The sequence below is a fragment of the Zalophus californianus genome, chromosome 7, assembly GCF_009762305.2.
Source record: "Zalophus californianus isolate mZalCal1 chromosome 7, mZalCal1.pri.v2, whole genome shotgun sequence".
Classification (NCBI taxonomy): Eukaryota; Metazoa; Chordata; class Mammalia; order Carnivora; family Otariidae; genus Zalophus; species Zalophus californianus.
This window is the reverse complement of record NC_045601.1, coordinates 118,348,957-118,372,722: the sequence shown is the minus strand read 5'-3', so window position 1 is coordinate 118,372,722 and position 23,766 is coordinate 118,348,957. Positions and strand designations below refer to the sequence as shown.

The 23,766-nt window shown below is 58.2% G+C and overlaps 2 protein-coding genes across 5 annotated transcripts; both read right to left on the bottom strand.

Moving 5' to 3' along the window:
* Positions 1 to 581: 581 nt before the first annotated feature.
* On the bottom strand, positions 582 to 9,088 carry VWA7 (von Willebrand factor A domain containing 7). Its single transcript, XM_027603814.2, is given in 25 exon segments — positions 582 to 646; positions 649 to 733; positions 847 to 1,024; positions 1,243 to 1,379; positions 1,469 to 1,504; positions 1,506 to 1,685; positions 1,687 to 1,772; positions 2,325 to 2,417; positions 2,527 to 2,676; positions 2,772 to 2,904; positions 3,400 to 3,585; positions 4,047 to 4,163; positions 4,388 to 4,429; positions 4,431 to 4,501; positions 5,940 to 6,100; positions 6,219 to 6,264; positions 6,267 to 6,413; positions 6,833 to 6,943; positions 7,537 to 7,633; positions 8,060 to 8,163; positions 8,166 to 8,314; positions 8,526 to 8,551; positions 8,871 to 8,897; positions 8,899 to 9,040; positions 9,042 to 9,088. Coding segments are annotated over 25 exon segments (2,616 nt in total).
* Positions 9,089 to 9,837: 749 nt separating this feature from the next.
* Positions 9,838 to 23,551, bottom strand: VARS1 (valyl-tRNA synthetase 1). Of its 4 annotated transcripts, none has more exons than XM_027603774.2 (31): positions 23,315 to 23,546; positions 22,617 to 23,039; positions 21,425 to 21,559; positions 21,207 to 21,345; positions 20,868 to 20,992; positions 20,699 to 20,786; positions 20,351 to 20,451; positions 20,087 to 20,214; positions 16,810 to 16,974; positions 16,515 to 16,596; positions 15,945 to 16,064; positions 15,749 to 15,857; positions 15,573 to 15,667; positions 15,030 to 15,120; positions 14,669 to 14,793; positions 14,478 to 14,581; positions 14,239 to 14,397; positions 14,033 to 14,123; positions 13,803 to 13,908; positions 13,642 to 13,712; positions 13,429 to 13,554; positions 12,998 to 13,102; positions 12,846 to 12,914; positions 12,679 to 12,757; positions 12,455 to 12,582; positions 12,064 to 12,079; positions 11,879 to 12,018; positions 11,503 to 11,709; positions 11,318 to 11,429; positions 10,879 to 11,204; positions 9,838 to 9,979 (listed from the first exon to the last, which is right to left on the bottom strand). In XM_027603774.2, exons 2-31 carry the CDS (start codon positions 23,001 to 23,003, stop codon positions 9,911 to 9,913), a joined length of 3,798 nt encoding a protein of 1,265 aa, XP_027459575.1. In that variant the 5' UTR covers positions 23,004 to 23,039; positions 23,315 to 23,546; the 3' UTR covers positions 9,838 to 9,910. The 4 variants fall into 4 exon arrangements, with proteins under 4 accessions (XP_027459575.1, XP_027459576.1, XP_027459573.1 ...); XM_027603775.2 differs by having other exon boundaries at positions 20,699 to 20,783; positions 23,315 to 23,545; XM_027603772.2 differs by having other exon boundaries at positions 12,455 to 12,757; positions 23,315 to 23,551.
* Positions 23,552 to 23,766: the final 215 nt, after the last annotated feature.

Sequence of the window (23,766 nt, the reverse complement as noted above, 5' to 3'; positions counted from 1 at the left end):
TTTATTTGAGAGAGAGAGAATGAGAGATAGAGAGCATGAAAGGGAAGAGGGTCAGAGGGAGAAGCAGACTCCCCGCAGAGCAGGGAGCCCGATGCGGGACTTGATCCAGGGACTCCAGGATCATGACCTGAGCCGAAGGCAGTCGCTTAACCAACTGAGCCACCCAGGTGCCCTGTCCTTCAACTTTAAATACAAAAATAAAATAGGGGCTTCTTCAGAATTTCAAATAAGAACAATTCTATAAATAAACCCCACTCCCAACCTTAGTCTCCTCCCCATACATCTTTCCTTCTACCTGAGCTTAGGAAAGCACGAATAAATAGTGGAATGAAGAGATGCTGTGGAGAGATAGGAACCAACTTTCTCCACAAAGAGGTATTTGGTTTGGTTCCCACCAGGGTTAGAGAAAGTGCACTGTGGGAAAATCCTTTGCCTTCTATCCCAATCTCACTAAGAAAAAGAGGGACAAGTGCATGAGAGAGAAAACCTCCAGCTGAGAGAGGTGGGGTCCCGAGGCCCATGTTACCTTCTCACCAAAGGAGCAGGATTGAAAATAGCTCTGGAGACCCATCCCTCCTGTGTCACCAGGAGGCCAGGCCTAGCAGAAGCAGCACCCCTCCAACTGTGCCCCACCAGGGGCTGCCTACCCGCCCCCCGCCCTTCCCCGAGTCACCAAAGTGGAGGCAGGGCTGGTTGAGGCGAGGATGGGGCCAGATGGAGTGGGCAGGGGCGGCTAGCGGGTCCTGCAGAGAAGGGGGAGACTGTCAGGGTGTCTGTACCCAAATTAAGCCTACAGCGCCCTCCCCTTAGCTTGCGTGGTCTGCGATGGGAATGGGGGTGCCTCACCTGCGGGGCCGGGCCCAGCACCAGGAGCCGGAGGAAGGCGTGGGTCGGGGGCACTGGGCTGGCCTTGCGACCTGTTGTGGTCACAGTCACTGTCACTACGGAGTCTGGCGCGGCTGAGTCCGGGACCTCCAACCATAGGCGTCCCCCGGCGGACTCATTCGGTTCCAGGCGAACCCTGCCAAGTGGACACAGACACCCAGCTGAAGGCCCGGGCTCCGAAGAGCTGAGAGCCGAGGGTCCGAGGGTCCCAGCCAAGCGCTGGCAGGGAGGCGAGGCGAGGCGAGGCGAGACTCTGAGCGCCCATCGGAGGGGGCCGCTGTAGGCGGGCCTTAAAGCATCAGACTCCCAAGCCCGGGAACCGAAAGGTGGGCCAGAACTGAGCAGGAGGGTTCGGGGGAGAGGTTGGAGGTGAGAGGGAAGCTGGGGCTGACAGATGGCCTAAGGTCGAGATCCTGAGGGCCCGAGAAGCTGGCGATGCGGAGGCTGAGCCTGGCTTTGCTGCCCGGAGCCAGGAACCCCGGGGGGCCGCCGAGCTGCGGAGGAGGAGGGCGGAGGGCGTGTCAGGGTAGGAGCTGCTGCGGCTCTCTCGGGGCCCCACGCGCACCTTCCCCTGGCGTCTCACCTCCAGAAGCACCGGGACCACGGTGCAGGGCTGGGGCGGCCGCTCGGTGTGGGCCCCGCCTCTCTCCGTCCAGGCCGACCAGCTCGAGAGAGAAGGGTCGCGCGGTGGACAGAAGCGCGGGCGGCAGCGAGGCCGCGAGGACACCTCGCTTCCGCGGTCCCGTGGGCTCCAGAGGCACCCGGCCCCGCTCGGCACCCTCCGGGACCCCTCGAAGGACGGACGTGGGAGAAATGCGGCCGAGGATCTCCGGGGTTGCCTCGGGAGCCCAGCCCTGTCACCTCTACCAGCAGCTGGGTCTGGAGGCCTGGGACAGGGGCCGGGAGGGGAGAACGATGGTCCGCAGGAGATTCGGAGACAGGGAGAAGAAAACAAATGGCTTTTGGAATAGGGGTTACCCCTGAGGAGTATGGATGGAGAAAAGGGGCTACGTCTGAGGGATATTGTTGGGCAGCGTCAGGAAAGATTCTGGGATGCTGGAAATGCTCTAAATCTTGGACGGAGGATGGTTACATGGGTGCATTATATGCAATCCATCCAGTGTGTCCTTCAGTTTGGTGCACTTCATTAAATGTTATAACTCAATAAAAATTTAAATATATAATTATATATATAATATATAATGGGGGCACCTGGGTGGCTCAGTTAAGCATCTGCCTTTGGCTCAGGTCATGATCCCGGGGTCCTGGGATCAAGCCTCGCATTGGGCTCCTCGCTCAGTGGGGAGCCTGCTTCTTCCTCTCCCTCTGCCCCTCCCCACCACTTGTGCTCTCGCTCGTGCTCTCTCTCTCTCGAAAAACTAAATAAAATCTTAAAAAAAAATAATAATGGACAAGTTGGGGCAGGGGGATAGATATACCTGCAACCGGCTGAGTCAGGGGGTAGAGGCCAGGGTGGGGGCCATCCTCCATGGGAATCCGAAAGTAGAAGAGGACGTCCAGGGATGTCTGAGCTGAGGAGGGCCAAGGCAATCAGAGACCTTCCTGCGATGAATGTGACTGCTAGTGTTCTCCGAGCTCTGCAGCCTTCCCTTCCCTTCCCAGGAATATCTCCCTCCTTACCTTGCACTCTCACCTGGGGCGCATCCTCAGCTGTGACCCAGACCGCCCAGGTCCCTGTCTGTGGGGGGTCATTCATGGTAACTATGCAGAGCCCAAAGCGGCGCGTGTGACCTAGAGGCCCCTCGCCTTCCTCCTGGCCCTGGGAGACCCCTGATGGGAGTGGAGGACGATTCCCGTCCTTTAATACGTCACCCTTCATTCTCCTCCCTTCTTCCCCCTGCCTCGAGACACACACGGGGAAGTACCTGCAGGGTTCCTGATCTAGAAGCTGCTGACCTCCCTGTGGATCTGAACTGTGACCCTCTGGAGCAGCACATCCACACTGAACACAAGTGGCCTCCCAGACACCACAACAGGAGGTTCCAGGGGAAGGGTAACCTTGAAGGATGAGCAGAAGCGCAAAGTGGGGGAGAAGATAAGGCAGTGAATGGGGGAGGAGCAGAGGCAGGAGAAGGGTGGAGACAGAAGGAAACTAAGTCACATGTGGAGAAGGGAGGCCAGTGAGAGGGGCAGAGGACCGGGGAGGGAGTTACGGTCAACCACAAAGTGGAGGCAAGGGATTGAGGGTGAGGCCATCGCTTCTTGTCCCTCCTTCAAAGATGGCAGGACTTCCTGTGGTAGCCCTGAGGACAGACTACTTGGAGGCCAAGGCTAGGGGACAGGGGCAGTACCCACAGGGAAGGAGCAATGTGGAAGGTGGGTAGCCATGGATCTCAGAGGGAGAGAAACTTCCTTTCCCACCCTTCTGACTGCAGTGGCAACACGGCCGTGTTAAACCATTACCCCACGAGAAAGAAAAAGGCCGTGTCGTCACCCACACCCTTAGTTCTCAGCTGAAAACATTAGTCCTTCTGGGCGCCCACACTTACGCACCAGGTCATCCATGCTGTCCCCAGCAATGGCGGCCACATCCTGAATGTGCTGGTCTTTGGTGAAGATGACCTCTCCTCCTGAGGCCAGGGCCACTGCTTCACATGGCTCAAAATGCAGAGGGGACAAGACCTCACGCCGAGCTCGGCCCTGAACCCTCAGTGGGTCTTCAGTCACTAGGAATGTCACCTGTACCCAGAAGAGAGGCCAGTTCTTGAGTACTCCCAGTGCCGTCCACCACTGTGAACGGGGGTCTCCTGTGCCCAGGCGCTCTACAGAGCTGATGACCAGTGGCAAGTTCCCTGTCTGCCCTCTGACTGCCACTGCGGGGTCTCCCAGTGACACAACCCCTAGGCCTTCACTTAGTAGTTGCCACTCCCTTGTAACTGTCACCATATGTCACCCACATGGTGGATTGTTGGCAACTAGATCTCCAGTTCTTCAAGTGGTTTGTTGGCGACACGTTCAAATACGAATTCTGCATCAAATAAGGGATCCAGAAACGTTACACTCATTGTCTGCTTCTCCCACCCCACGCCAAGGCTGGTGCAGCCACAAGAGTGTGGGGTGAGGCTCGTTAGGAGGTTGTCACCATAGGGTTCCCCGCATCCCTGGGTGGCTACATCGGGTCTCCCATCAGCTGTGCTCACTCTGCAGCGCCACTCCTGAGTCAAAGATTCCACCCGGCTGGCGAGCACGGCGTCCTTGGGGGAGGCGTCCGCGAAGACAAAGATGTCTGAGAGTGGAGGGGTGTGCAGCAGAGCCGGCTGGCAGAGAAGGGGAGCGCTGGTATTAAAAATGGCAGCGGCGGGGGAATGTAGAACCAGGGAGGACAGAACTGAAGGAAATAGGACCCTGGAACCCTGGAGGGAAGCTAGGGGGACTAAGCTCTGAGGGTGCGGTGGGAGGTGGAGGTCCCAGGAAGGCTCTAGTTCCCCTTGGTGGTGGGACCTGGAAAGGGGAGGGAGAAGAAGGGAGGGGGAGGGCAGACCTCCAGGGCTGACAGGCACATCTCAGGCTCCTCTCCACCCCCTCAAGGCATGGATCTCATTGAGTTGTTGCCAGAAGCTGTCAGGGTCACTGGTTGTAAAGACAGGGCCAAACTCTGGGGAGGCAGAAGGGAGGTTGAGGTGAGTGAGGAGAGGGATCCCCTATCCCTACCCAGGACCACCTCCCCAGTCAAGAGGCCTGCCGTGCTCCAGGGGCAAACAAGTATGGAAATAACAACATTCCCTTATATTTATATGTGCGGGGCAGGGCAAGGGCTAGTTACCTTGCGGGGAAGTGGACCTCATTTCCTTAGCAGAACGGCAGCATCTCCTGTGGTCCTGAGCGGGCCTTTCCTGGGTATGTGTGTAAGTATGAAAAAGACCCGGGCCTCAGTTTCCTCACCAGAAAAGTCAGAAAAATAACAGTACTTACCTCGGAATGTCATTAAGACTAAATGAGCTGAGGGCGCCTGGGTGGCTCAGATGGTTGAGCGACTGCCTTCGGCTCAGGTCATGATCCTGGAGTCCCATGATCGAGGCCCGCATCGGGCTCCCTGCTCAGCGGGGAGTCTGCTTCTCCCTCTGACCCTCTCCCCTCTCATGCTTTCTCTCTATCTCATTCTCTCCCTCAAATAAATAGATAAAATCTTAAAAAAAAAGACGAAATGAGCTGATTTTGTAAACCTTAGAACAGTGCTTTGACCCATAAGTGCTAAATTCTTAATTATTCAAAACTTCATCAAATGTGGGCGCCTGGGTGGCTCAGATGGTTAAGCGTCTGCCTTCGGCTCAGGTCATGATCCCAGAGTCCTGGGATCGAGTCCCGCATTGGGCTCCCTGCTCCTTGGGAGCCTGCTTCTCCCTCTGCTTCTCTCTCTCCCTCTGTCTTTCGTAAACAAATAAATAAAATCTTTACAAAAAAAAAAAAACTTCATCAAATGTGTGTGAAGCCCCTATTAAATGCCAGCTACTGTGAGATTTATGCAGGTAAATCAGACTCAACTCCTGCCCATAGGGAGTTCTCAGTCCTATGGGTATTTGATAGTCATTTCAACCCTAGGAGATAGGCAGGATAAGACACATACTGACCCATTTTATGGATGATGAAATTGAGGCAAAAAAGGCTAAAAGATCAGCTTAAGGATGCACAGTGACTGGTCGACCCAGATCGGATGGTCTGACCTCGGGTTCCGTGGGGGAAGGAAATACACTACAACTAGCAGTCTCAGAGGCTTCACGGGGGCCCGCGCCCACCAACCCCTGTCCCATCCCAACACCCGTCTACAGGAAACGGAGAGAATTGAGAACGGCTGATTAGCACGGAAGCCTAAGCACAGATCACGATTAACCTCATACGGAAAGTGCTACCATTTTGGAAACAGAAGTGGCCGATCGTTTCCTATATGCACACGGGTACCCATAAAGACTCAACCACGGGAAGTGTTACCATTTTGTTAAGGAAGTGGAGCCACAAGGCCCACTTCCCCGCCAGTGGCACTTACCCCTTGCCCTGGACTTTCCTTCCTTCCACTGTCCTCCCCAGACCACAGTTACCCGGATCTTGGAAAGGTACCAGGACGTAGTGGACAGGTTCCATGGGGCGGTCCCGTCGCTGTTCCACAATGTAGCGAGCCTGGATTTTGGCAGCATTGATCTCCTCACCCATACTGCCCACGACAAAGCTCAGGCTGGAGGCTGGGCTGATGTCCAGCAGCCTGGGGGGCAGGCCGAAGACACAGGGAAGAGTCCGCACATTTGTCCCCAGCCCCTGTTTACTCAGCAACCCCAGGAGCACAGGCCCATTAGGGAGCGCATCTCGCAGAGGCCACTCACTGGGAGAAAGCCCTGTCTCCCAGGCGGTTTCTCAGGAGACTGAAGGCTGGATGGAGGCCAGAAGGGCCAGTTTTGCTGCCTGGAGGTGTAGCATGTGGTGGGGAGAGAAGCCCGGGGATGTGCTATCCTTCTTGATGCCGCCCCGTGGTGGCTGGGAGCTCCTCCGGTCAAAACGGCCCCCATGGTTACATTTCTCTGGGTTGGGGGAAGCGATCTGGGCAAGCCACCGCCTCCTAAGAGAACTAGGCCCTCTTTGACCTGGCCTGACCTCTCAGTCTTCAGCAAAGGGCCAGCAGGAAAGATGACGGCTTGTGGAGGGCAAACTGGAGTGAGTCCTGAGGGGTCAGTGATCACAGTACACGGTGCATCCCCTGATCCCTCCAGTCAACCCCCAGAAGCTGCCATTGGGTAATGGAGAAGTCTCAACAGCTGAGTAAGAAGCTCTCCACCCTCAGCAGCAATCATGGCCTCCTCAGCTGGCCATTCCCAACGTCCTCAACTTCTTCCAGGAAGTGATGCCATAGGAAATGGGACAAGGGCCTACAGTTCTGAAATCCCTAGGGAGAGGGCCAGGGGAAAGGAAGGGCCTTTCTCCCCTTACTTCTGCCTGGTACCTGGAGGTTTGGAGAGATGACTTCCAAGGTAGCCAGACGTGAGGAGTGTAAAGCCCAGCAAATTCCCGGGGCAGCGCAACTCCTCACAATCAGAGCAGGTAGGATCGCCTACTGGGAAGAGAGGACAGGGGTCTAGAGCCCAAGATTCTGCCACCACTGACCTTTATCCCCATCCACTCGAACTTTGGCTTTCTCGCGGTTGGCCAAAGCCCACATGTACTCTTCTAGGCTTTCTGAACAAAAACCTGGAGATCATCTGGTGATGAGACAGTATTTGAGACAGGGCCTGTGCTAGGAAACCCAGAAGCGTGGGGAGCAGTACTGCAGGGACTGAGCCGTCTGTGAGCTGTGGACATGAAGCCAACTTGTAGTGGACAGGAGGCAGCTTCCGGTCATAGTGCACGTGGAAGGAGGAGGGGACTAAGAGGGAGAGCCCTGAATGCTTCATGCCATGTTGGGCGAGGAAGCCACATGAAAGAGAACTCAGTGGAGGTCTGCAGACCTTGGTCCTGGCTGTGTCCTCCCCGGGTGACCTTGGGGAAACTACCTAAGTGACCTGGCCTTTGGCTGGGGGACCTCACAGGTCATTCCAGAGAAGAAGCAATGTCACATCCTATGTGGCCTGAGGATGTGACACAGTGGCTGGGTAGGCTGCCAGGATGAGTCTCTACGGGATTCCCCCAGCCCCAGGGTCATGGCCGTACCTCGTGCCAGGCTCCCGAGCTCCTGTGTCGGCCAGAGGAGCTGAGGGTGTGGCTGCTGCCGCCCCAGGTCCACCCAGTTGCTGTGACTGTCGAAATCCTGGGGGGGAGAGGGCAGAAGGGAACTGTCACCACAGTCTCCAGCCCTTACTCCCACTCCTTTGAGGTCCCCATCTGGAAAGCCTCCTCTTACCCCAAGTGCCCCCCACGGGCTCTGCCCGTTGCCCAGGACGGGGCTTGCCCCCAGTGGGAGTCTTCCAGTGTTTCCTCGCATCTCACTCAGAGCCCAAAGGCCCACCTCAGACCTCCCGCCTCCCTCTTCTCTCCAGCCACACCGGCCTCCTGCTCTTCCCACCGGACCTAGGGACCTAGGGACCAGCCTCAGGGCTTTGGCAAGCAGCCCCCACCCCTTCTTGAGCAGGGGGAGGTGTGGTCAAGGAGGCACCGTGAGGAAGCTTCTATCTGGGCGATGGGAAGACCCTGAGTGAAGCCCCCCCGCCCCATGACCATTTCAGGCTGTTCTCACCTGCAAAGCATGAAGCGCGGCGCTGAGGCGCTGACGGGCCAGGGTGTGCTCCAGGGCTCTGGCCGCCCCCCTGGCCCCCCGGAGAGCCCCCGCCAGTTGCATGAGCCCTGGTCCAGCCGCTTGGCATCGAAGTGCAGGTCAGGGTCGTTCCTGGATGTTGGCAGGAAGTCCTGGGCTGCGTTGGCCCGAGACACCTCACCTAAGGCTGCTCGGAGCGGCTGAGAAGGAAACCCAGGTCCCGAGTAGGCAGCAAAGGGGCACCTGGGTGGCTCAGTCATTAAGCATCTGCCTTCGACTCAGGTCATGATCCCAGGGTCCTGGGATCGAGCTCCACATCGGGCTCCCTTCTCAGCAGGAAGCCTGCTTCTCCCTCTCCCACTCCCCCTGCTTGTCTTCCCTCTCTTGCTGTCTCTCTGTCAAATATATATATAAAATCTTAAAAAAAAAAAAAAGTAGTAGGCAGCAGAGGTCATTGGTGAGGAGGGTGCAGCCCTGGAGAGAGTGGGTTTGGGGACAGGGCCCCTGGGATTGGACCATTGCCCACATTTTCTCAGCAGCCGTCACTCGGGTCGGGTGTGCAAGGAATTGAGCGTGCTGGACCCTACGAGGGCGGGGCAATTCTGGACCTTTCTAAGGAGTGGGGGCTCTTGATTTCAGGACCAGGACTCTTGGGTATTGTCAGGCGGTAGAGGTGGGGGGAGGTGCGGAAGAGAGGATGTCCCTTCTCTTGGCAAGAAGGGCCCTCAGGGAGTAGAAGTCCCAGGGAATTAGGGAATCCAGCTGGGATGTGACAGGGCCTGGGGACGCTCACCAGGAAGTCCTCAAGACGAAGTGGGGGGCTGCCCTGGGGGCTGCTGCTCCAGGAAAAGCTCCAGGGTGACATTGAGGGCCACCTCCTCCGTCAGGTGCTGGTAGGTGATGGAGCCCGGGGTGGCCAGGAGGCTCCAGATTTTGGGGAAGAAAGAAGCTGCGGGGGGCAGTGGCAGCCGAGGGACTCAGGTGGGAGAGGGGCACATCTGCGGGGAGCATGGCTGGGACACGGACCTGGGGGACAGAAGGCACTGAAGAGCAGGAGGCAGCTGCGAGTCCTGGGCAGGTCCAACTGTTTTTTCTCCCTGGGCACCTGCTTTTACCTCAGGAACCCGACGGGTCCCCAGCTGGTTTCCCCACTCTCTCTCCTCAGTCGCCCAGATTACCTGAGGGCCTTATCAGGCTAATAGGGCCAGGCACCTGCAGGAGAGGGGCTGAGGCTCCTCCCCTAGAATCCCCCTCCCCGCCCCCAGGCTGACACCCCTGCCACACCCCCACGCACAGAGTCTGAGTCCCCTCTCTAGGCCTGTCCCCTACCTGGTTGCTGGGTCTCCGGCAGGGCCGCTAGGGCGTGGCATCACAGGGCACTTAGGTCAGAGTTATACTTAACCTAAGCGGGACCCAGCGGAGGAGGAGGGAGGCCTGGAGGGGGCGGCAGGCCGGGCAGCCCCCGGCCCCTCTACTCATGCCCGCACAAGACCACAGGCAGCAGCCGGCACCAGGGCGGGCCTCCCTCAGCCGCAGGGCACAGGTGAGTGGAGAAGAGCTGGCGGGAGGGAGTGAGCAACGTGACTCAGGCCTGGCTCAGTGCCAGGGACAGACCCAGACAGATGCACCCCTCTGCCCACCCGGTGCCTCTGGCCTGGCCGGTAGCCCTCACACTGCTCATGCCCGCTGTGTCCGAGGGTGCAGGCATCCAGGCCCTCAGCGCCCCACCCCAGCCCCAGCACGCACACACAACAGCTGGTTTTGTGGCAAAATATTTTATTGCTGCCACCCCATGGTGGACACTGGGGGTTATGAGGACTGGAGTCGGGTGTATCACAGCATCTTCTGGAACAGCGCGATGGCCTCATCCACCTTCCTGAGCTCTGCTTCTGTCTGTTGGAGCTGGGGGTGGAGCAAAGGAGAGGGGGCGGTGGGTGGTGAGGACCCAGGCCCAAGAGGAGACCAACGCCAGGAGCGGGGGCACAGCCCATGCCCACGATGGCAGAGGGGTCCGAGTTGGAAAGATGGCTGAGGACCACAGGCAGGGAGTACTCTGGGGACTGTGTGAGCCTGGCCGGACCGCTCCCCCCTAATTCTCACCAGCCTCCCCAGCAGCACCCGCCTTCTCTTCCGGCATCCCTGACCTCCCAGTTCTTGCCTTCTGCTAGAGTGGTCAGGCCCCAAAAGACAAAGGGGCCTCAGAGCCAGCAGCCCTGCCCCGGGGTGGACGGTAGGGCACAGGGGTTAGGGACAGAGGCTCCTACGCAGCCACTGGGCCCTCATTCGTAAAATGGCAATGGTAATACCCTGAGCCCTGCACGGACTTCCGGGAGAACGGATGGAGACAGCCCCGCTCAGCGGCCAAGGCTCTGTAACTCAGCCTCTGCTCATTTCTGTGTGCGTCCCTGCGGTTCACCCCACTGCTCCGCCCTGGAGAGATCCCAGGTGAGCCCGCCGGGCTCTCTGACTGTAGGTGGTCCCCAGTCCAGCTCCAGGCATGTGGGATGCCAAGTTCCAGGCACTGGGGCAGGCACAAGGGCCCTGCCTGGGAGGCAGGATACCTGGTTCTAGGTCTGCCTCCGTCCTCACCTTGTGTGACCCGGGGGTATGCCCCTGCTCCCGGCTTTTCTTCGTGTAAGAGAACAGATTACACGGACCCCACCTGTTCAAGGGGCCCAGGCTACCTGCTCCCCCGTGACTGCCCAGGGCTGGGCGGCGTGCAGCTGTGGGGACGGGGTCTGATGACGGAGCGAGCGCACGGGGAGGGATACGGGGAAGGAGCGCCCGCCCACCCCACACACCTTGGCTCTGTCTGCCTCCTGGACGTCGAGGGGCACCTTGCTAGGGTAGCCCGCAGCAGCGCGGCGCTCCCGCAGACGCTGGGCCTGGCGCTGGGCCTCGCTGCGCTTGGCCTGCAGCTTGCCCAGCTCCCGCGCGGGGTCCACCAGCCCCTGCAGCTGCAGGTGGACGGAGCAGCGGTCAGAGGCCAGGGCCACGGCACAGCCCTGCGGCACAGGGGCCCCCAGGGCCAAGACGGCCACCACACCCGCACTGGCCAGCGTCTGCACGTAGCCCGACACCGCCGACCCCAGAGCACCTGTGGCCGCGTCAGCCACCTCCAGGAAACCTGCGGGGCAGGGAGGGAGGAGAGATGTGGCCCCAAGGAGACATGACACGAGGCACCGTGCCGGATGATGGTCCCAGAGTGGACCCGGGTGGGGGTGGGGGCCTGAGGCTCACAGTCAGGCCGGATCCGGGTGAGGTTGTAGTCCGCCCGCAGGGAGCGCACAGCTCGCGTGATGCTTAGGGCCAGGTCCATGGCAGCTTCCGCCTCAGGGTCCTTCCAGGAGCACTGCGGGGGGAGGAGGGGGTGAGGGCGGCTGGGCGGCAGGCCAGAGCCCCCCCCCTCCAGCCACACCCCATACCTCTGAGGGCTCCGGATAGGGGGTAACACAGAGGCTAGGGGGAGCTTGCAGTGTCCGCCGGGGCAGCCTCTGGAACAGCTCCTCAGTCACGAAGGGCATGAAGGGTGACAGCAGCCGCAGGCCAACGTCCAGGCAGGTGTAGAGGGTCTGGCGAGCACACTCGGCCGCCACTTGGTCCACCCCATTCAGCACGGGCTTCAGGCACTCCTAGGGGCCGGGAAGCACAGGGCTCGGGTGGAAAAGGTCTGGCCTCCAGCCCTCCCTGTGCCTGGAGGACTGGGAAGGTGACAGGCTGGTCCAGGTCTCATGGCCAGCCACCGGCAAAGCAAGGCCCAGGGCTCCACCGCCCCCCCCCGCCCCCCCCGTTCCTCCTTACCAGGTAGACATCACAGAGCTCGTAGAGCCAGAAACTGTACTGCGCAGTGGTGGCGGCTGGGAAGTCGTAGGCCTGGAAGCCTTGGTTGCTAAGCCTCACGGCCTCAGTCAGCCGGCTGCGGATCCAGCGGTCTGCCAGGCCTCATGGCCTCCGCAGCCGGCTGCGGATCCAGCGGTCTGCCAGGCTCTCATGGCCTCCAGGCTTGGGAAGAAGGAGCGTATCAGCCAGGAGGTCCCATACGCGCAGGGGCAGGGAGGCAGAAGCCCTGGGGGTGGGGGGGGCAGGAACCACGGACAGGCCTGCATTCCAGGAGCCTGATAGGTCCGAAGCCACCATCATGTGCTCAGTATGGGGAGGAAAACGGAGAGGCCTGCCCCAGTGCCCCAGGCTTTCACTGTAACGGTCTGTCCTGTGTCCATCCGTCCCCTCAGTTACATGAAGGCTCTTCCAGGGCAGGAGCTGGGCCACCTGACTCCGTGGCTGGGATCCTGACAGCATGGGCCACGCCTGATGCCTGGTGGCCAGCGTGCAGCCTTTGTGTGGTGCTGCCCCCCTGGCCACCTAGCGGGTTCTCACCTCAGAGGTCGGTGAGGGCACAAAACCCTTCCCAAGGCCCCGGAGGGCAAACTTGGTGGCGTTCCAGAGCTTGTTGCAGAAGTGGCGGTACCCCAATATCCGGTTCACGTCCAGGTTGATGTCACGACCTGGGTGGGAGCGAAGGGTGAATCCTTGCCATTCTCCCTCCCGACTCGTGCCCACCGTGGGGAAGGGACTTGGCCAAGAGGTTTTGGAGGCCATACCCTGGGACGTGTAGGCACAGAGTCCAAACCGGAGGGCGTCGGTGCCACACTCGGGAATCCCGGCCGGGAAGTCTGCCTTCTGTGGGGTGGAGTCAATGGAGGAGCGCCTTGAGGCGGCCGCACCTCCCTCAGCCCACACTCCAAGCCCCAGAGCCCGCCCTCGGTACCTGCCCTTCTTTAGCCTTCTCCACCTCACTGGGATCCAGGTTGCTGCTCAGTAACTGGTCGTGGAGGCCCTGAGGGTGAGGTGGGAGCGGTCAGGGGGCCCACGGCCACAGCCCCACGGCCCTTCCCAGCCTGGCCCAGAGCACAGCCCCACCTGCAGGGAGACTCCGTGGATGACGTCCAGGGGGTCGATGACATTGCCTAGAGACTTGCTCATCTTTCGGCCGTGGGCATCTCGCACGATGGCGTGGAGGTAGACCTGGCAGGGAAGGCCCACGACCATGGGTCTCCTCACCCAGACCCCAGTGCCTGCCCCGGGCCCTGCACCGAGTCAGCCCCATACCGAACCCCCGACCCCTCGGTGTCCCTGTCAGTCCACTCAGCACCTTCATGGGAATTAGAGGTACTCCCTCCTCCAGGAAGCCAGGGCACAGAATCACTGTGTGCAGCCCCGGCTGGCTTTCAGTCCCCACGAGCCCTCCCTGGCCGGGCTGCGCCCTGTGTCCCCATGCATGCTGAGCCTGAGCTGCGGCACGGGAGCAGGGTGAGGTAGAGACTGTGGGACAGTCTCGGCAGTCTTCACACCTCTTTGAAGGGCAGCTTGCCAGTGAGCTTCAGGCCAAGCATGACCATCCTGGCCACCCAGAAGAAGAGGATGTCATGGCCCGTCTCCAGCAGCGTCCCCGGGTAGAACACACTCAGATCTTCTGACTGGGGGCGGAGCAGGGCATGAGGGGGGGCCAAGCACCCACCTCCCAGGTCCCCACCCGACCCTGAACCAGTCCCTCAGGAACATACCTGGTTGGGCCAGCCGAAAATGGAGAAGGGAAAGAGACCAGAAGAAAACCACGTGTCCAGGACATCCTCATCTGAGGGAGGCCAGAGGTCAGAGGTCAGAGGAGGGAGAGATGAGGATCAGAGCCCCGGCTCTGCCCTCCACCCCCCAGGCCCTGCCTTGCCTTGCTGGAGACTGATCTTGTCAGGGGACACTCCAAATTCCTTGGCCGCCTTCTCCCGGGCCTCGGCCTCGCTGCGCCCGCTCACCCAGTACCGCCCATCCGGGTCCTGCAGGTAGAGTAAGTGCCGAGGGGGCGGCTCGGCCTCGCCACACCCCCTCCCGCCAGCGAGGACCCAAGGAAACCACAGCTCCTGGAGATGGGCCAGTGTCCAACTCCGGCCCAGGTCTCACCTGCCCTGAGGGCACGGCGGGGTCACTGACTGTGACGAAGTAGGCTGGGATGCGGTGGCCCCACCACAGCTGCCGGGAGATGCACCAGTCCCTGCAAGGGGGGCCGGCGGGGGGGGTGGAATCAGGCAGGGGAGGGAGGTGCCCTGGCCTGCGCCCTGCCCGGCCTCTCACCCAATGCCCCTCCCCACATCGAGGGGCCGACGCACCGGATGTTGTCCATCCAGGCATGCCACGTCCGCTGATGGGCCTCAGGGAGGATGCGGAGGTCGCCCCGTGTCACGGCGGCACTGGCGGCCTGGGCCATCTCCCCACAGCGCACGTACCACTGCGGCCGCAGCAGAGGCTCCACCACATCCTTGGACCGGCTGTGGGGACACACGGATGGGGCGATCAAGGGGTGGAGTGCCGCGAGGAGCCCCTTCCCCACCCCGGCCCCCAGCCTCACTTGCAAAGCGGCACCACCATGGGGTTGTCCTCGACACCCCGGAACAGTCCCCGCTCCTTCAGTGCTGCCAGCACCGCCTTCCTGGCCTCAAACCTCGGTAGGCCCTGGGTGGGAGACAGGCCCCATCACGGCCATGCTTAGGTACCCACCGTCTCTCTCTCGACCTGGCCCCGCACCCCCAGCAGTCTCACCAGGAAAGGTGGGGGCACGTTGATGAGGGCCCCTCGGGAGTCCATGATGCTGATGGCCTCCAAGCCGTGCCGCTGCCCGACCTCATAGTCGGTCTGGTCGTGTGCAGGGGTGATCTTCACCGCACCTGGGGTGTACGTGGGGGTGCCCGGGGCATGAGGGACTCGGTGGAGTCTCTTTCTACCACCCCCTTTTGCTGAAAGATGTGGCTCCCAAACCACCCTTCTCTAGTACAGTCCCCTGAAACCCAGCCCAGGTCCTGCTGCTTCAGGAAAAGCTTGTTTCTTTTTCTTCGATCGGGAAGAGGAATGACTGGAGTGCGCCTGACGGCCTCCTCTCTCCAGAGGACAGCCCCCTGCTCACCTGTGCCAAACTCCATGTCCACAAAATCGTCAAAGACAATGGGGAGGCTCCGAGACAAGAATGGATGGATCACGCTCTTCCCCTTCAGGTGCTGGGGACAGAGGGTGACGTCAAAAGTTCAAGAAGGCCTGGACCCAACTCCCTCCTATCCAGGGAGGTGTTGTCCCAACACCCAAATTCCATCTTCAGGGCCAGAAAGGAGCTGAAGATGACTTTCCTTTTTTTTAAAGATTTTTATTTATTTATTTGACAGAGAGACACAGCAAGAGAGGGAACACAAGCAGGGGCAGAGGGAGAGGGAGAAGCAGGCTTCCCGCGGAGCAGGGAGCCCAATGTGGGGCTCGATCCCAGGACCCTGGGATCATGACCTGAGCCAAAGGCAGACGCTTAACCACTGAGCCACCCAGGTGCCCCTAAAAATGAGTTTCTAAGCCAATTTTCTTCTCAGCCAAGGGGCTCGGTGCCCATCCCACCCTCATTCACAGTGTGGGAGCCCCTTCTAGCCAGCACTCCTCCCCAGCTGTGGGCAGCACCCCGCCACACCTGATATCTAGGATCTTTGGGGTGCACGGCTATGGCCACGTCGCCCAGCATTGTTTCGATCCGAGTTGTTGCCACCACCACCTCCTCGTCACTGTCTGGGGTGACATGCGGCCTGTGGGTCTCAGCTCTGGCCCCTTCTCCACCCAGCCCAGGACCCTGGTGCCCCTGGCTCCTACCTGAGCCTTGGACCTTGTAGGCGAAGGAGACAAGGACCCCAAACTCCACCTTCTCCTTGTAGCCAGGCACAGAGAGCAGAGTGCGACCTGTCAGCTCCTTTTTATCCACCTGTGACATGGGTATTAAGAGAAGTGGCCTAGGAGCCGGGGCTGGGGGTGGAGATGGAGACAGCCTGGGCTGGGGGTGGAGGCACACCTCGATGTCAGAGATGGCAGAGTTGAGGCTGCAGGACCAGTTGACGAGGCGGGTACTGCGGTAGATGACTCCTTCCTCGTGGAGCCGGACAAAGGCCTCTGTCACAGCTGCGGAGAGTTTCTGGGGAGCAGGGGGAGGCAGAGCTGGGCCCAGCTGCCCAGGGGCCCAGGCAGCAGGATCTGGTGAGACCTCGGCTGTCCAGAGTCCCACCGACCAGCTCACAGACCCCTTTGAGGGCTGGAGGGGAGAAGTACTTTTCTTGAAGAGGAGAGAGGGCTATGGGGACACAAGAAGCCACTCAGCTATGGAGAGGTGCTAGTGAAGAGAATCCTGGGAGTTCAGGCTCCACAGGGAGGCCCTATCATGTGCCACCTGGAAGAATCTGAGCTCCCAGGGAACCAAGGGCCATGAGAAGGGGCGAGAAGTGGTATTTGCAGCTGAGCCCTTAGTGGTTTCCTTTAGGTGGTGGGCTCCTAGGGGAGGGCCACAGTGTGTGTGCTCTCTTCCGCGGATTACTCGCTCTGAGGAGCTTCCCACTTCTGCCCCGGGCCTGAGACCCCTCCTACTCACAGGGTCCATGGTGAAACAGGCTCGATTCCAGTCCAAGGAGCTGCCAAGCTTCTTCAGCTGGTGGTAAATCCGGTCACCTTTCCTGGAAGTGGACAGACAGGCCCGGAGGCACTCAGGCCAGGACTGGAGGGAGACATGAGGTGGCTGATGGGACGGGGAACCACTCATCCCTCTGAAAGTGACCTGGGCCCCAGAGCCAACTGAACCTCAGCCTCTGTGAGGGCCTGGCCCCGCAGCCAGGGCCGGAGGCTACAGAGGTCTTATCTGGACAGGGGACGGGGTGCTTCACACTCACTCCTCTTTCCACTTCCAGACCTCCTGCAGGAAGGCCTCTCGACCCAGCTGGTGCCGGCTCAGGCCCTGCTCGCGCCAGAGCTTCTTCTCCACCACCACCTGGGTGGCAATGCCCGCGTGGTCACAGCCAGGGTTCCACAGGGTGGTCTCCCCGCGCATGCGGTGCCTGTGGGAAGAGCCAAGAGGACCCGAGGTGAGTGGGCCAGTGGACCTGGCACCAAAGGAAAAGGGGCTCCTGGGCAGGGAGTTAATGGACTCAGGAAAAAAGGGGGAGATGGGGAGGAATCCTCCCAATTCTAAAATTACTCAGGGAGAGATGTACAAGGACAGCCAAGGCAGTTTGACAAAAGAACAAGGAGGCTTGTGCCCAACCAGAAAGCAAAACATAGGAGAGGGTTACGATTATTCAAACAGGGAGTTACTACGGAGGAACACAGCTACAGATTAAGGGAACAAAACAGTGTCTGGAAACAGATCTGAGCAACTTTAGTATTCGTTGAAAGTAACATTTCTTATCAGTAGGGAAATGATAATCAACCGAATAAATCTGTTTGGGACAACTAGTGATTAGTGCCCTACCTCCCAATATTCACAAAGGTAAATCCTAGTCCGATTCATGAACTCAACACTATTAGAAAAGCGTTAGGAAAAAAATGACATACTTTCAAAACTAAAAAAAAAAGAAAAAAACAACACAGATGAAAATGTTTCTAAATTTGAGGTAGGAAAGGCCTTCTTTAACAAGACACAAAGTTAAAGAACTACTGGCAAACCAGGGCACCTGAGGAACGCCTGGGTGGCTCAGTCGGTTAAGCGTCTGCCTTCAGCTTAGATCATGATCCCAGGGTGCTGGGCCCGAGCCCCGCATCAGGTTCCCTGCTTGGCGGGAAGCCTGCTTCTCCCTCTGCCTGCAGCTCTCCCTGCTTGTGACCTCTCTCTCTGACAAATAAATAAAATCTTTAAAAGAATAAAAAAAAAAAAATTAAGGGGCACCTGGGTGGCTCAGTCGTTAAGCATCTGCCTTCAGCTCAAGTCATGATCCCAGGGTCCTGGGATCGAGCCCTGCATCGGGCTCCCTGCTCCGCGGGAAGCCTGCTTCTCCCTCTCCCACTCCCCCTGCTTACGTTCCCTCTCCCGCTGTCTCTGTCAAATAAATAAATAAAATCTTAAAAAAAAAAACCATGGTGCCTGGCTGGCTCAGTCAGTTAAGCGTCTGCCTTCGGCTCAGGTCCTGATCTCAGGGTCCTGGGATCCAGCCCTGCATTGGGCTCCCTGCTCAGCGGGGAGCCTGCTTCTCCCACTCTCCCTGCCCCTCTCCCACCTTGTGCCCCGCCCTCAAATACATAAATAAATAAAAGGTTGCTACCTTAAGAGTTTTCTAAAAGTGTTCGTTCTTTTCTGTTAATAACTTGACCGTTGTGTGTTACGTATATTTAACACAACTCTGTTTTTCCAGCTTTCAATTCCTTGCAAAATTCTCAATCTGATGTTGTATCCCCAGTGCCCAGAGCAGAGCTGGCATAGTGATGTCCAATAAGTATTTTTCGATCAAATTAATTTAGTAAGTAGGACTCTAAAAAAACTTCTTAAAACTTAAAATATAATAAACTCTGGCTTCCAAAGATAAAAAGTTGTTTTAAAATACATTTTTAGGGGCGCCTGGGTGGCTCAGTTGGTTAAGCATCCGACTCTTGATTTCAGCTCAGGTCACAATCTCTGGGTCCTGGGATAGAGCCCCGCCTCGGGCTCTGCGCTCAGCGGGGAGTCTGCATGTCTCTCTCACTCTCTCCCTCTGCCCCTTTCCCTGCTTGTGCTCTCTCTCTAAAATAAATAAAAGTACTTTTTTAAAAGAACTTGTCACGTGGAATACTAGGTTATATACTTGTGAACACTGTTAATGTGTCGGGAGCAGGAGCAAGTGCTAGAACAGGCGAAAACATTCACAATACACGTAACAAACCAAAAGATCAGTATCCAGAATATTAAAGAATCTTCCAACAACTAAATCTTCCAACCAACTAAAGAAAAAAAACGGAATCAATAGGAAAACGGATGAAAGATAGGTACAGATGATTTATATACAAGGAAACCTGACTGGCCGAGAAACACGAACAGGCATGGCCTCGGAAATGAGGAGTAACAGAGGTACCATGTTTTTGCCCATCAGATTGGCAGACACACACCGATAATGTCCAGGGTCAGAAAGGGCATGGGGAAATGAATGCCCTCACAGGCAGTTCACGGAGGTGTAAGTCACTGAAGCCATTGTGGAGGCAACTTAATATAAGCATGCCCCTCCAACGGAGCAGTTTCACTTCTTGGTAGTACACCAGAGAAATCCTTCCACTCACACCTGAGAAAGCATATACAGGAATGTGCGTTCCAGCCAGGTGTTCGAAACAGAAAAACTAGGCAACAACCATTATTAAGAAAGTGACTCCGTTATGGTATAACCACACTATCAAAAGCTGTGGCACAATAAAAGAAAACGGAGTCAGTCTGTGTACAAAAACAAGGAAAGATCTCCAAAATAGACTGCTAAGTATAAGAAAAAAGTTGTGGAGTAACATGTTTGGCATGAGTCTCTTCTGTTAAAGAATAGAAAAAAGAAAAACCCACCCAAAAAGAAAATTATAAATTTCTATGGATACACGTATTTGTAAGTAAACAGATAAGAGATCTGGAATGATACACATAAAAGTGGTAATAATGGCTAAAGTTCGCGAGGGACTAGATCTACAGGGACGTAGTCAAAAAGACTTAAAGCTTTAAATTTCTTACAAAAACATATTTACATATTTCTTGTTTAACTCAAAATAAAGTTGTTTTTATTTTTTTTAGATTTTATTTATTTCTTTGACAGACACACACACAGCGAGAGAGGGAACACAAGCAGGGAGAGTGGCAGAGGGAGAAGCAGGCTTCCCGCTGAGCAGGGAGCCCAATGTGGGGCTCGATCCCAGGACCCTGGGATCATGACCTGAGCCGAAGGCAGACGCTTAACGACTGAGCCACCCAGGCGCTCCTAAAGTTACTTTTAGTACCAAGACAAGGGAGACGAGAGTCTGCAAGCGAGGGGTGCCGGCTGCCTAAGGGAGGGCGCCAATGATCAGATATGGGACTGATGGGGAGAGAAGCGGATCGCCACGAGGGGGCACAGCTGAGGGCGCATATGAAAGAAGAGAGGACAGAGGACTGTTCAGGAAGAGAAGGGAGGACTAGAGAGAGGAGGCAGAGAAGGCAGAGGGAACAGGTGGAAGGAGAGAATAGGAGCTTACCACCGCGTCAGGGAGTCCTGGATGGCATTGGTGAGTGCGTGGCCCAGGTGCAGGGAGCCTGTCACATTGGGGGGTGGGATGCACAGCATGAAGATTCCCCGGGGATTTGGTGCGGACACACTGGAACGCTGATGGGGGAGGAAGGATGGGCACATGCTAAGGCCTCCCATCACCTCTCCCGGCCCCCTCCCAGGCAAGGGGTCCCTCGGCCCTGCTGTCGCCCTCCCACATGTCCTCCAGGCCTGGGCAGCAGAGCCCACTCACTCCATACTCCGGCTTGAAGAAGCCCTGCTGCTCCCACCAAGGATACCAGGCAGCTTCCACATACTGAGGGCTGTAGGAGTCTGGCATGGTGCCACTGACATCTGGGGGAGACATGGGGAGGGTCAGTGCCTGAGAATGGGAGCAGCTGGGACAATGGGCCAGCAGAGGCGCCGGGCCTCTGTGGCTCACATCATAGGACAGACAGGCATTGGGAAATCTGGGCGGCTGTGCAAATCCTCCAAAGCCAAGTGGTGGGAGCAAGGGCAGAGCAGGAAGGGCTAACACCAAGGAAAGCAGCAGCTGAGGAGGGTGGAAATGAAGGGTGGGGGTCCTTTCCCCTTCTTGTACCTTTCTTTTCCCCAGCTGGGGTTGGGAGGTCATAGGTAATGACCCCAGGATCCCGTTTCCCCCTCTTCTCTGGTTTTGGTTTCTTCTGCTTGGGAGGGAAAAGATATAGGCAGAGAAATCATCCACCCACCATGGTGCCAACCTTCCAGTTCGACCCTTAGCTTCTCACCTCTGCTGGGGGGGGTTGCTGCTGCTGGGTCTTTTGCTTCTGTTGGAATTTCTCTAGCTTCTCCCGTTTTTTTGCCTCTTTCTTGAGTTGAGTAGCCGTCTTTGGGGGTGCAGGGACCTCGGGAACTAGAGAGAGGCACAGAAACGCCACCTTAGCCCACTGGTGACCCTCTGTTAACCACGCCATGATGCTTCGCATGGGCCATTCCAGCCGCCCCAGGGCTCCCCGTGCTGGTTTCCCACTTCACCCTCCCTCAGGCCCCTTCCCGAGTGACTCGCCATTCCTAAAAGAAAAAAGGAAAGTGAGCTACAGAGAAGGCCCAGAGGAAGCCCTCCTCACCTGGCTGTTGAGAGAGGGGTCTGGCCCCCGAGTGCAGAACCACCTCTCCCAGCACTGCCCGGAATTCTGGCTGCTGGACACACGTGATGAACCAGCGCGTCACATTACCCCAGATCCGGCGCGCAGGGGGGTCCAGGACCTGGGTGGGTGAAAAGAAATGAAACACCCTTAGTCTGAGGAGAGCCGCCCTCGTTCTTCCCCAGGCCCCTGTGACTCACGTAACGGAAAGGCAGCAGCAAGGCTGTGACAGCCGCCAGGTCAGCCAGCGTGGGGGCCTCCCCAGCCAGGTAGGTGTGCAGCCGAAGCCACTCTTCCAGGGGGCTCAGGGCCCGACCCAGGGCCCCCAGGGCAGCCTAGCGGGAGAGGGAAGGGCTATGAGACAAGGTTTGGCCCACCTCAATCCCCACCCCTACCCCCACCCAATCCATGTGGCCCCCTTCTGCTCCCACAAATCACCACCTGAGGCCAAATGGTCATAACAAAAGTATTCCCATTGGTTCAATAAATTCCTGCTGAACACTTACTATGTGCCAGATGCAATGTATTAAACATCAGAAGTTAAAGACTGCATGAATCAACCCAGTAATTGCTTCAAGAAGTATTTATTTATTAAGCACCTACTACAGGTCGGGCACTTCTCTATAAATAACGTGGAGACAAGCACAGACCCTGACTGGTGGAGTTTACTTACACTCCAGTAGGGGAGACAGTAAACGCGCAAATACAGAATGCATTACCCTATTTTTCTCCCTAAGTTACCCTATTTTTCTCCGTAAGTGTTATGAAGAAAAATAAATCAGGCTGAGGGGGACAAGGCATTCCAGAGAGGGGACCTCTATGGTAGACAGAGTAAGCAGGATATGAGAGAGCAAGCCAGGGTCACATAATCATCTCATTCACTCATTCATTCATTGAAGAAATACTAAGGATCCACCATGTGCTCAAAACTCTGCAAAGAGGTGGTCTGCTTTGGAAGGACTCACAGCCTCAGTCTGGTCTAGTTTCTCTCTCCTCTTCCTTCCCCATCTCCCCCAGCACGGCTACCTCTCCCACCCCACTTGCCTCTCTTCTCTCCAGTCTTTTCCTATGTTTCTCAGTAACCACCTTCATCAGCTTCAGACTCCTCAAACTTCTACTCCCAGACTTTAAAACACCTGGCACCAGACTATGCTCTGCACACCTCTTTTCATCTTCTCAACGTGTTCCTCAACATGGAAATTTCCATTCTCAAAGATGGGAAGACCAAGACTCAGTTTAAGAAACCTGCCCAAGGTTATCATACCAGGTGGCAATCTGGGATGTGATCAGTGTTTCTCTACCTCTGACACGCAGTCTTCCTGTCTCATTATCCATTCTACTCTTTCTTCTAAATTTCCCCCTCTTCCTTCTTCCCTTCTTCTTCCCACTCACCTGGGGGTCCTGGGCAGAGCTCCGGAGTCCCAAGGCCGGCAGCGTTGCTCCACAGGCAGCTGGTATTAGCTCCGTGTCGGCATAACTGACCCACTGTTGGACCAGGACGGCGGCCCGGCTACCGCCAGGGCCCCCTAGGCCTGCCGGCCACAGCAGCTGGGCCACAGCGGTGGCCCCCCACACCCAGAGCCCACCGGGCCCCTGCTCCAGGGCGGGCAGGCGGGGTGGGGGAAAGGGAGTCCTGCTGGTCGGAGGTGGCTGGAGACAGATTCGGGGGTGGGCTCCTCCCCAGCCCGGCCCCTCCCCAGCCTCCCCATAGCGCGCCGCTATAAGGGCACGGAGGCTGGGGAAGGCGTCGGGATGAGGGGAGACATACAGGATGGACATGGTTACGCAGGGAGTCCGAACGAGGTGGAAGAGAACCTAAGGAGCAAGAGAGACAGGGGATGACTGAGGGACCCACAGGCGTCCTATCGGGAGAACAGAGGGGACCCCGTGGGGACTCCTGTATCGCAGGCGTCCGGGACCCCCAGGGCTGGAGGTCTGACCCGGCCTTAAGAGCCAAGGGCCTGGCTCTCGGAGTGGCAGTGCCGATGGGAGACTCCCCATGATCGTGCGTGCTCGGGGACTGCGGAAGGCTCGGGCTAGCCAGCCCCTCGGCGTCCGGGAGGACGCGGGCTCGGGCCGCAGGTACGTACTAGCGGGAGGTGGTCACGCCGAGCCGGACAGCCACCTTGCGGCCGGACGCCGGCCGAAGGTGGACCGGCCTGGCGGCCGGAGCCGAGGAGTCGGGCGAGCGGGGACGGTGGGCGGTTCTCCGGGCGACCCCAGCTCCCTGCGACCGCCGCCGGGCCGTGGGAGCCCACGTGTTCCCCCCCCCGCCCGGCTTTGTGACAACGAGCGTTTCCGGGCCTGCGGGTCCTGGCGCGGGCGGCCGTGCTCCGCCTGCGCGGGCGGGGGCTGCCTCGCCCGACACTCGCCCAGGTCCGCGCCGCCCGCCGCCGGCCAAGCTCACGAGGGACGGCGCGGAGCGCGGGCACAGGAGCGAAGGACGCTCCCGGGACCGCGCTCCCGTCAGGCGCCACCGCGGGCACCCCGCGCGGGTCCTCGGGCGGGCCGGGCGGGAGGGCGGCACCCAGCGGGCAGCCCG

What these genes read in the sequence shown, in the direction of transcription:
- VARS1 (XM_027603772.2), bottom strand. Translation starts at nt 23,003, where the DNA reads ATGTCCATCCTGTATGTCTCCCCTCATCCCGACGCCTTCCCCAGCCTC. An exon ending in GTCTGGAAGTGGAAAGAGGA is followed by an intron (nt 16,597 to 16,809) that starts GTGAGTGTGAAG and finishes GTCCACTTCCAG; the next exon opens with GAAAGGTGACCGGATTTACC. An exon ending in CAAGATCAGTCTCCAGCAAG is followed by an intron (nt 13,713 to 13,802) that starts GCAAGGCAGGGC and finishes GGCCTCCCTCAG; the next exon opens with ATGAGGATGTCCTGGACACG.